Raw genomic sequence first — 12,430 nt, forward strand, 5'->3', positions numbered from 1 at the left:
AATAATTTAATTAGTTTTACTTAATTTTTAATATTTCAAATTATATTAATTCAGTTATTCAACAATAACTTAGAGGAGTTTAGGTTTTGCTTTTCTCTTCTCTATTTCTTCGGCTTTGTTCCTTGGCAGGAGTGTAAAGTTTTGCACGAGTTCTTCTTCGTCGGTGTTCGACTTCGCTCCTTCGACGATGTTCCCTTCCGGTTGGAGCGGAAGTTACGACATTTTTTGATCGGAAGCAACAACGGGAGCTCGGTAGCTGTGAAGGTAACTTTCTCCCTTTCGCGCGCTTCTTCGGCCAAATCCCGTAAATCTGCCGAAGCAAAGGATTTCGTAATGCGGGATTTACCACGAAAAGAGGGAATTTCCCGTCAACGGCGGCTTTGATTTACCGCAAGATTTGGTTTTGCATTTTTGGCAGTTTGGCTGGATTTAGCTCAAATACGCTTCAAATCCTGTCTAAATCCTGCATCCAAACAGCCCCTTAGAATAAAATTCAAGCTCGAGCTTGATTAATCAAGCTCAAGTGAAGCCAACTCGTTTAGAACCCTACGACTATTAAACTGAAGGGAAAGAAGGCGGGGGTGGAAAGAGATGGCGTGGCCATTAAATCGAAGTCGATGGAGGAAGAAAAGCACAGAGAGTAAACGCTACTTCATTTTCCTCTCTCTAACCCTCACTTTCCTCCTCATCTCCCTCTTCCTCTTCTTCTTTTCCTTTGCTTCCTCCTTCCAGTTCTCTCTTCTCCCCAAAACCCTTTCTCGCTCACATTCCACAACAATCCAATGTGGACCCCAAACGCTCACCGGTGCAAAATCGCTGGCCGGCGAACGCTTCATCTGGTATGCCCCACACAGTGGCTTCAGCAACCAGCTTTCGGAGCTCAAGAATGCCATCATATTCGCAGCTATACTGAACCGAACCCTAATCGTGCCCCCAGTACTGGACCACCACGCCGTTGCGCTCGGAAGCTGCCCTAAGTTCAGAGTTACCAGTCCTTCTGATCTTCGCAATGCAGTGTGGGATCACGTCATGGACCTCGTCCGGGACCAGAGGTCAGTTGCATCCTGTTCTGAAGCAGATTTCTTTAAGGCTTTGCTTGGTTTGGAGGAAATATGCAGAAATTTCAATTTGAATGTTTGTTTTGCGTTCAATTCATTGGAAAATGATTTTGTTCGGAAAATTATAATTATAACGCATGCAATATTTTCTTCAAGATTCTCTGCTTAAACCCGGCGGAAAGCTGAATTAAAACTGAAATTTAAATAGTATTAGGTTTTCTTCTGTAGTCTGGAAGCAGATTGGTTCATTATTCAATTTATTGGTTATTCATTCAAATCTAACAAAAAGTGGAATCACTTTTCCGCCCAATTTCTCATCAACCAGGGTGTAAACTAACTTTAATTCAATTACTTTATCATTGCCCATTTCCTTTTCTTTTCCTCTTTTTCAATTCCTTCTAACCAAACAGAGCCTAAGTATTTGTTTATTCCGTAGCTTGTGTTATATCATGTTATTAGCAAATTTCAATTGTTTGGTTTACCAGCATCTTTAAATGACAATTTAATAAATGTCCTGTAAGTCCTATTTTGATGGCTGATAGATGTCAAGTTGTCTGATGGCAAAAACAAAATACAACTAAAAGAAAATTCATAATTATCTTTGAAGATTCAAGAAAAAGTTACATTGTTGAAGTCAGATAATATGAAACCAAGCACACAGCATTTGATAGATTATATTGTTGTCTTAAAGCTTGATTCGTGGACCACAAATCCACCATGCAGGAGAGACATTTCTAAACATGGCTTGAACATTTTGGCTCCCTTGCAACTTGCAAAAATAAAGTATAAATTCATGGGCATTTTAACAAACCACTAAGGATCATAATGCCTCATAGTTTTAAAATAAACCTGTTATGGTAATTACACATTGCAGTACTACTCCTATAGTGATGCATGGGAACTGCAATGTTGCTTTGCTGCCCCAGACACTTTCCAAATGAAAATATTTTCAGTGAAATCTTCATTCAAAATTCCCTTAAATCAAATTTGATGATAGATGAAGTACCTCCATTTCTCCCATGATGATTTGACTTTGAATTAGTTATCAATATAATTTGGAATAAATGAGGGGCTATTTGGTTTAAAGTATTTCAACTTGTATTGTGACTTAAATGTAAAGTAAGTACAGTGTATTCTAAATATTTAAGGCCAGTTTGATTATCTGTAAAGTAAATGAAGAAGAATTTTTTTTTTTGTTTGAATAAGTGTAATGTATGGAGTTTCGTACTCCTGTGAAATATAGTAGTAATAATCCCCCCTTAGTGTTATAACATAAAAAAATAATATTTTATCAGTTTAAACTTCGATTTCTTAAACCTTTTCAAAGTAAAAAACTAAAAAAATTGAATAATTAATGATTTTCACTCTTGCAATCCTACAAATAAATAATCTCATATAGAGTAGAATTAGCAATATTTTAATAATAAATCCAAATTGATCATAATTATTTCATAAGTCCAAAATACATATGAATACATGAGTTTAAAATGCTGATAAATTACAGCTCAAAATTATTAATTAATCATTTAGTATTACATTAAAAAGTCATTTATGATTATATAAAAAAATAATTTGTCTAACTCCTTTTGCATTTATATAGCTTTTGATTTCATAGATTTTGAAAGGAAAGAATGAATCATCATTGGGTTCTTGGAGAAATTGTCGTATATAGAATCAATTCCTAACTAAAAAAACATGGAATTTACTTGATAGTTCTGTTATTAGTTCAGTGAACATTTTTCATTCCTTAGAATCTTTTTTTATATTTTGAATTGCATTAACAACTTGAGCTATACTATCAACCATCATTATAATATAGTCACAAAAAGTTCAGTCAACAATAGGGCCCTTCTTCACTTTTTGTGGGACATATCTCTTTGAAGTTAATGATTTTGCTCGCTTTGTCATTCCTGTATGATCTTTTTTAGTATCTAGTTTAGCACAATTGATAACTTTTGATGCATCCATGCCAATTATTATAAAACTTAAGCTCATCACCATCATCATCATCATCATCATCATCATCATTAGCAGCATCCAAGTTAATTTGTTAAGTGTTAAATAGAGTTTATGAATTTCTCGACTTGCCCACTCCCTGGAAGTATGTCCTTCACCTTAAATCTTCTAGTCGTAATTTGCAATTAGAATATTAAAAAAAGTTGTATCTTTCAAAAAAACTTTTAACACAACTAATATTAAGCATTTGACTTTTTTTATCATTTTTTTAAGAAAGAATATCTATTTACGTGATGTATATTCCTCATGACCTATCAATATTATCTTTTTATTGTCATCCGAAGATGCTCGTGATCTCTTTTTTAACTCCTGAATGTGAGTTCATACAGTTTTTTTATGTAGAGTCTGATTCTTAGATCTGTTCAGCATTTCTATTTCAATTTTTGAGCAACATCTTTGATGCCTTGAGTACTTCTCATGTTTGCATCGATGTAGTTAGACATAATTCTCCATAGCTAGTTATCTACTTTGGTTTCAAGCTCCATAAAACTTCTTACTCTTCATACTTTTAAAAGAAAACGTGGCATTTGATTGGAGTGGTTTTATTTATGTTAAAAGTAACAATTACCTTGCCAAAATCTTATGTTTAACGATATATATATATATATATATATATACATACATTCATATCAAAGTAGAAAAATACAATTCTACTTCCAACAAAAATGACTTCAACCAACTAAAAAACATGCATGACTTTTGAAAAAATGGTAGGAATCTAAAAAATATATGTCAGTAATATCTAACATTATTTATGCAATTCTACATCATAGTAGTAATTTGGTCTTTCTTCTTTGGCCATTCCCAGGAATCATCTAAAATTGTTTTCTCAATCCTTCCGCCACTTCTTTACTTTGCCCAGTCATCATGCAAGAGAATGGAAATCATCCACATCTTCAATAATACCCAAAAACTAACAAAAGCTGTGTTGAGGCCGTGGTATTGTTCATCCAAAAACTTTTAAAAGAAGATATATTTGAGGCAAAACACTTGACTTGTCCGTCATTCAAGAAGAAAACATGAAACAAAAATAGTAGATTAGGATGAAGACATATCATCCAAAAATTTGCACAGATCTATAATATTGTTGCTTAAAAGTATTTGAAACTAATAAATTTGATTGTGAAGAATCCTAGTTATAAACTCATTTAAAAGCTCCTTTGATATGATGAGTGGAGCAAATAGATGCTAATTGTGTTCCTTGGCCTCTTAATGAAACTTCTTGCCTTCATTTTATGAATTTATATAATTTCTGATGATTCTGTCATTGAAGGACCTATTTGAAGTGCAAAATCAGCCTCACGCACCCAAATATTGCATCTTACTTTCTGCTAATTTGCTAAATCCTGGATTTAAATACATGATTTTTTTTTTTTTGAAAACCTTTCAGGTACATCTCAATGGCTGATATAGTAGATTTGTCTTCCGTTTCACCCAGAGCGCTCAAAATAATTGATTTTAGGATTTTTGCTTCACTTTGGTGCGGCTTAAATATGGATGGAACTTGCCATGGGAATCTATGCTGTGCTATTTCTAGTGTGGAATCTACATCAAACAACTTCAATTACTGTAGGTCTCTCCTCTCTGGTTTGTATGGTAATGTGAAGCAGTGTCTTCATGCTGTGGAAGAAGATTGTAGGACAACAGTATGGACTTATCAACAAGGTAATGATGGGACCTTGGACTCGTTCCAGCAAGATGAGCAGTTCCAGAAACGAAAGAAAATTTCTTTTCTACGGCAGCGCAGAGATCTCTACAAGGCCTTCGGACCTGGTTCAGAAGCTGAAATGGCCAAAATTCTTTCTTTTGGGAGCCTTTTCACTTCACCTTATAAAGGTTCTGAGCTTTATATTGACATCCATGAAGCACCTACAGATTCTCGTATACAGTCACTGCTTGAGGATATACAGTTCCTTCCATTTTCTCCTGAACTAATAGCTTCTGGAAAAGAAATTGCTCAAAACAAAATCAAGGAACCGTTTCTATGTGCGCAGCTTAGATTACTGGATGGACAGTTTAAAAACCATTGGAAAACTACATTCTCAGCACTCAGAGAGAAGTTGCAGTCCTTGCATGGCTTGATTCATATTTTCATCATGACAGATCTTCCCACCAGCAACTGGACTGGAACTTACCTGGAAGAAATAGCAAGTAATACCAAATCGTATAAGCTGTATACCTTGACTGAGAACGATAAGTGGGTGGTCCAGGCTGCCAAGAGGCTTGTAGCTGCTGAAGGAGGCTTCAGCTCCGGCTTTCTTCCAAGGAATAAAAATGGAGTTTGTAGCCCTGCGTTATTACCAGATATTCTATTATACGTTGAGGAAATTGTGTGTAGTTGTGCTTCAGTTGGTTTTGTCGGAACTGCAGGATCAACGATCGCAGAAAGCATAGTAATGATGAGAAAGAGAAACATCTGCAAATTATAGACAGTCCTAGTTCGCCATTTCTACTAGACAAATGGAATGGCTGGTTTTCTATTATTAAATCCAATGGTGCAAGCAGTTCAATCAAAATTTTCGATGCAGTCGATGCTCCTTTGAGAAATTTTGATGTCTTTGGGTATTTCTGCTGCCCGAAAGTATTTTATGGAGATTATCCTGTATAGCGGGAGCAATTATTCTGTGCGGATACCTGTTTCGTGCTCGGTATCAAGCACAGTACATTTTTGAGGCGACGTGTCGCATTTTTATTAGTATCCGGACGAATCTGGACGTCACACGTAATAATTTTTCCTCAGAGGCCATCCTTCGCTTGTGGTTTACCGGTAAATTAACGTTTATGCTCCTCTGCAGATTTGTGAAATGCAAACTCATCTTTTATGATTACCTTCCATGATACTATAGATCTTTTATGGTTATTCATCTAAATATCTAATGATGAAAATGGCAGTAGTGACCTAGCTTGATTTTATTTTGCTCTATATGAAGACCACTGTACTTGACTAAGGCTGTAAGGGAATGAAAATCATGAAATTATCCTCTGATTTGTTAATTTTCTGCCTCTTCTTCACTTCTCTGTGTCTATACTCAGCTTTCAGCTTTCTGATCGATTTAGTTTTATGTGGTATCAAAGTGCTCATAGAAAAACTACAGCTCGATCCAAGCCTATCCCTATGATTGATTCTTTCGTTCGGCCACCTCTGAAATTTCTTATGTCCAACATCAAACACATTTCCAACACACAAATCCCAACATCAAACACATTTCCAACACACAAATCTCGGACGGTAACTATACCTTCTAAAACTGCCCATTTTAAAAATCCCAATTACTGAAATTCTTTAAAACCAACGGTTGGGAAGGTTTCCCAATGTAAAACTCGAAAAATAATGAATCGTAAGTATCGCACGCATTTCGATGCATTATGACGAAATTGATAAAATTCATGAATTTGTTGGAATTTGGCGAAATTAATTTTATAGAATTGTACATTAAATTTCGATCAAATCGGTATAAATGACTTATAATAAATTTCGCTTGGTTTGGAAGTTAAAAATTGTCGAAGTTTCATAAAATCAAAATTACTTAATAGCCCATCATAGTCTTAAGAAAATAAAAGCATGTAAGGACAAATTGGTACTTTGGAATCTCCCCCTAATCTTCCAAGCCTTAATTTCTGAATGGATTTCAGTCCCTTCTCATTCTCACGCAAATTCCTTTCGGCCGTATAGAGGAGGCGAACAAGGGGCGACGACAAGGTTTTGTGCGGCGGGGAAATTTCTAGAGGTTGATTCAAGGAAGACTAAGGTATGTTTATGAACATGAAATCCCTCTATTTCATATAGATTTCTTGAGGAGAAAAATTCTACGGTTTCTCTAAAACCTAGAATTTTTTAAGGGGATTGTTAGGGAGAGTTGAAGGAATGATTTAAAGCATAGAAATAAAGTATTCCCCAATTTTTACTAAGTTTGAAAAATTAGGATTTGTCATATTTTTGGATTTTAAGAAATTTCTTAATGCTTTTTGTTCCTAATGATCTTAAGAATGCTTTTAATGAAAGAAATTTAGTATTTTTACACAATTATAATTTTCCTAATTTTAAATTAAAATAATTCAAAATTTTAGTTTATTTTAAATTAAATTAGGAATTGGTGAAGATTTACCTTGGATAAATTATGGATTTAGACAAATTCTGAATGTTTAAAAATTAAGGATTTATTAAATTTGAAAATAAAAATTTCATTATTTATTTAATGAAAATGTAGAATGTATCATGATTAAGGAGTTAGTATTAATGTTTTGCATTTACATTTAAATTTAGGTATAGGATATAAGGGAACACCACAAACATAAGCGGCGTAGTGTACTCGTTAGGTTTACTTTGATATTTGGTATTCGATATATTCATATTTCTTTTAATTTTATAAGTCTTCTTTTTAAGTGTTAAAATTGTATATGCTTTATATATTTGTTTAGTTGAAATTAGCATGTTATTTATTCACATTTCATACTATAGCAAATGATGATATTTAATCTGGCATATTTCCCTTTTAGATTTATGTAAATATTAATATGTAAAACTTCATGCAAACAGTACATTAGAATGAGCATGAAACATCATTAGACAAGTATATATGATTGCATGAATGATTTAATATTCCTACGATAAGCATTGAATGGTTGAATGTGTATGATGATATGGAGTACCAAATAATAAAGAGCTCTTTGGAACAAATGGTAAAGGGCTCTTTGGAGCAAATGATAAAGGGCTATTCGGATCAAATAAATGAAGGGATTTTTACATACATAACACTTGAAACTAGTATAAATACATATACAACACTTGAATTTTTATATTTACAGATATACCACCTAAAATCCTCTATTCATCTATTCTAACGGTTTGTTTAAGCCACCGTCAAAAATCATATCAGAGACTGTCGTCCCCGTCTGAACTCCCTGCCACTCGACGAGCTTCTTCGTTCAGTGCAAGCTCCACGCCAACGCTCACAAGAACGAGTGCAACATGTACTACCTTGACTTTGAATGGCGCTCTCTGCTCTCGCTCGTCTTGCTTGCCCTATGGAATAAAAAGACCAATTTTGGGTATGGCGGCGAGGTCGGCGGTGGTAAAATTGGTCGCATTAAATGATACTAGAATGAAGCTGTAGATTACGAGATCGGCGTCAACTACAGTATATAATTTTACCAAAAAAAAAAACACTAGAATGAAGCTCTTGATGTTCTTTCTTGTTAACCGGATCTCCATATCTTCATACTCGGTAGCATCAAGCAATATATCAAGCAAATCCTTGTTGCCGTCTTGACCCACACAGCTTTTCCTCATGGCCACTTTTTCGGAAATGGTTCTCTCCATCAACTCAAAAAAATCATCTGGCACTTGCATAATCCACTTTTTGAAGCCCTGGAAATCGAAACAAAAAAATGTAATGAAATCTGCCAAGTAGAGGGATCTGATAAGCTCTGCCACCCCTTTCACTGCTTTCCTTGCCGCCTCGCTATCTCCTGTGGATGTCGTTCCGGCCGTCATTCCGGCGATGATTCTCGTCGTCATCCTTATGAGTTGTTTACTCAGATCAACAATTTGGCCACGGTGGGCTTCGCCGCAAGATTTTGAAGCAGGGCACGGAGCTCACGATGGCGGATGTGAGCGAGACATTCAACGGTGCGAGAGGAGAGGAGCTCCGACATGCATAGCTTTTTCATGAAGCGTCAGTAAGGGCCGTAAGGAGCGAAGGCAGCGGCGGTGAGGGGACGATCGCAGTGAGAGGTTAAGAAACACAGAACGTTTTGACGGACTTAAACGGAGTATTAGAATAGATGAAAAGAGAAGTTTTATGTGGTATATCAGTAAATATAAAAGTTTAAGTGTTGAATATGTATTTACACTAATTTCAAGTGTTATGTATGTAAAAATCCCATAAATGAAATGACTAACCAAATTTAAATGTATACCTGATCAGTACAAAAATGTTGGTACTTTCGTGATGGATGTATAAATTTATGAATAAGCATTCTATGCTTCTATGCATATAAGAATATAATAAAAAAGAAGTTATGAAAAATGAGAAAGTTATGATTATATAAAAATATAAAAGAACATGAGCATTTAGAATGTCATATAGAGTGTGCATTACCCAATATAAACTTATGACTTTTATAGTAATTCTTTTGAAAATAATTTCAGTATTGCTATATGAAAGTTACATGCATAATGTTTTCTTTTTCTTACTTTATAAATTTAATAGAAATATTTATTACATGCTGAGCATTAGCTCATCCTTGATTATGGGAATACTTTTCAAAAGAACCTACTAAAAACTGATGGCTGATAGACTTGTTACGTACAATCGTAGAGCAGCGCAAGGAGAGGTTCTTATGGTTATTATATGTCTTGTGATGGACTTTGTTATGGTTTATGTATTATGGTCTACTTGTAGTAGTTTTATATTTTCAAGTTAGTACTTTTAATGTATTAAAGATTGTGGAGATGGTACTTTTGATGTATTAGAACTTATATTTTAAAGGAAAGTTTAGTCTCTTTTTTTGTTATTGAATTTTGGATGAATATTTGATCATGGTTTATGTTAAATGAATATTTTGAAATATTTTTCGTACGACGGTTTATTTCCACCTCATTAACTCAAGCTTATCGGATCGGATCGTGACACCTAAAATGCTCCGCAATTTGTCCTAGCAAAGAGAAATTATTCTGTGTGGAGGCAGACGTAGCTCTACGTCCGGAGGTGAATCAGGTGTAGTCATGTCAATGGTATCGAGCCATAATACTGAGTAGTACCGAGCCGTGGTACACATTGAAGGGGTGACATGGTGCATTTTGATTGGTCTCCGGATGACATTCAGCATCCGCACAGAATAATTAATCAATATTATTCACCGACATCAGTGGACAACTTCTCCCAAATCTCATATACAACACCTAAATTTTAATTGATCAAAGCCTCATCAACAATTCTTTCCACTATATCCACAACTATTCTCCCTTCTTTAATTTTGACTGTTATTAAGGTATTTGGTTAACTCTAGAATGTCGAATGCTATTTAGGAGGAGTGACCAATCCCTCTAGGATCATCCAATTGAAGAATGAACTTCATATAACCATAAAAAAACTAATTCACGACCCAATGCTTGCTTATCCTCCATAAACTCTTGTTGACAACATCAAAACCGTGGATTTGACATCAATAGTGAAGACATTATCTTGTACATCCTTAATGGCCTACCCTCAACTTACCAAATCTTCAGAATTGACATATCCACGAACCTAAGGCCCATTAACCTTGATGACCTCTACTCCCTTCTTTGTAACAAAGAAACAAACACAGCTAATGAATCACCCATTCACCCATCCCTATGTAGCCTTGCCGCTTACTGTGGACTTTCCTTCAGCGACCAACTCCACTTGCCATGAAGCTCATTCAACTTAGCCAAACAAGGGTGGCAAATAGAGGTCCGGCCAACCAATCTGCCAATTTTGAGGCAAAATTGGACACTCATTCACCACTAGCCTCAACTACACAGCCACCACTAAACTTAGTGCAATAGCTCTTATGCACACTCCCAATCACCCCTTATCCGAATGCTTCCTTAACTCTAGCACAAATTCATACCTAACGACCAACCTCAACCAAATACAACAACTAACATCTTCTCACAAATCAAGTCCCAATAAGCAATGGTTCATCCATTCCCATTGCCAACATCGAACAAGGTCTAATTCCAACCCCCACTCATAAGCTCAACCTTCTCATCTCTTTCAGGTTCCATAAATCTCTCATAATTTTCTTTTGGTTTCCTCTCTCATAGATGATAATGATTGTTCAATTCATTTCACCCTATTAGATTTTTCATTAAGGATCGGAAGGCACATAACTCTTCTTTAGGGACCATGCATGAGTAGTCTCTATCATATCCTTTCTATAAGTTTGGTCACAACATTCTGAGCTTTGTTAGCACAAAAATCTCCTCTAATACTTGGCACAACCGCCTTAGCTATCCCAAATGCCTCTATCGTCTCCCACATCTCCAATAAACATAAGTTGCTCAAAATACCTACTAGTATTCTGTTTTATAATACTTTTGATGCAACTAAGATTTATCATCTTTTTTTTTTTTTTGCTATCTTATAATCATCATTACAAATCTTTACAACTAATTCACTCTAATGTATGGGCTCATTCCCCTATTTTCTTAATTAATGATTAGATATATTATCTCTTTTATCAATGGTTTCTCTCATTTTTTAGGGATATTCTATTTATGTTAAATCCAAAATTGCTAAAAAAAAATTAACATTCAAAAATATTGTAGAAAAATAATTCAACTCGATCATAAAAATTCTTTGTTCTAACAATGGGGAGAATAAACCACCAGCAGACTCCAAGCATTTCTTAACACTCATGACATTCTTCACTAACTTAGTTGTTTATACACTCCTAAAGAAAATGTCATCAGTGCATGCAAATACCTCTTCCACTTCAAACTACTCACTCTTCTACATGAAGCACACCTCCCATACAACCTCTAAGCAAGGCCCTACATACAATCATGTATCTCATCAAATGCATGTCCTCCAAAACAAAACATAAAAAATTCTCACTATAAGCTCCTTTGTAGTAAACAACCCACTTATGGACATTTTTGCGCCTTCAGATGCTCATGTTTCTATGGCTTACATCCCTCATTAAAGAAAATAATCATCTCCTAGATGCCAACTTCGATGAGGCTACTTTCCCTCATACTCCAATGCAACACTCCCCACCAATACCACCTCACTCTCAAACATATGCCATCTCACTTATGTCCCTTTATCAAACACCTTATACAAGAAAATCACCCCACAACTAACTCAATGCCAAAAAACTCCTCCATCTTACTTGCCAATATCATAAACACTGACTAATTATCTCCAACCACCTCTACCAATCATGTACCATCTTTTGCATTGTCACCACCATAACAACCTTATAGCCTTTTAGTACCAACTCGATGGTCACAAGACCCAAAGCCAGCTCTTTCAAACCCAAATAAATCCTAAACCTAAGTCACACAATCCCCACCACCAGAGCCTACATGCATCTCCTAAGCCATAAAACATGTATTTTAGCGCTAGGCTAAGTCCAAAGAATTTTTGGCACTACAATAATAAGGGACTTGGACACTCATTTTCCCACCTACCAACCAAATTGTACTTAAATGCCATTGGATCTTCCAGACAAAATAACTCTAAGAGGACCCTTACCCATCATAAAGCTTGTCTTGTATTTGAAAGACACAAACAAAATTATGACATTGACTACTTAAACATATATCTCCATCGCCAAAATTCATCTAATTCACATCCTCCTCTCCATCTGATCACTTTATTACA

At 35.3% G+C, this 12,430-nt stretch overlaps 1 protein-coding gene across 1 annotated transcript; it reads left to right on the forward strand.

Annotated features, from left to right (window-relative positions):
* The first annotated feature begins 77 nt into the window (after positions 1 to 77).
* On the forward strand, positions 78 to 6,068 carry LOC110111183 (O-fucosyltransferase 30). The gene is made up of 3 exons (XM_028700582.1): positions 78 to 264; positions 567 to 1,052; positions 4,465 to 6,068. The coding sequence occupies exons 2-3, from the start codon at positions 592 to 594 to the stop codon at positions 5,501 to 5,503; spliced, it is 1,500 nt and encodes a 499-aa protein (XP_028556415.1). The 5' UTR covers positions 78 to 264; positions 567 to 591; the 3' UTR covers positions 5,504 to 6,068.
* The last annotated feature ends 6,362 nt before the right edge of the window (positions 6,069 to 12,430 follow it).

This window comes from Dendrobium catenatum, unplaced genomic scaffold, assembly GCF_001605985.2.
Source record: "Dendrobium catenatum unplaced genomic scaffold, ASM160598v2 fragScaff_scaffold_1557, whole genome shotgun sequence".
Lineage (NCBI taxonomy): Eukaryota > Viridiplantae > Streptophyta > Magnoliopsida > Asparagales > Orchidaceae > Dendrobium > Dendrobium catenatum.

What these genes read in the sequence shown, in the direction of transcription:
- LOC110111183 (XM_028700582.1), top strand. Translation starts at nt 592, where the DNA reads ATGGCGTGGCCATTAAATCGAAGTCGATGGAGGAAGAAAAGCACAGAG. An exon ending in GACCTCGTCCGGGACCAGAG is followed by an intron (nt 1,053 to 4,464) that starts GTCAGTTGCATC and finishes AAAACCTTTCAG; the next exon opens with GTACATCTCAATGGCTGATA.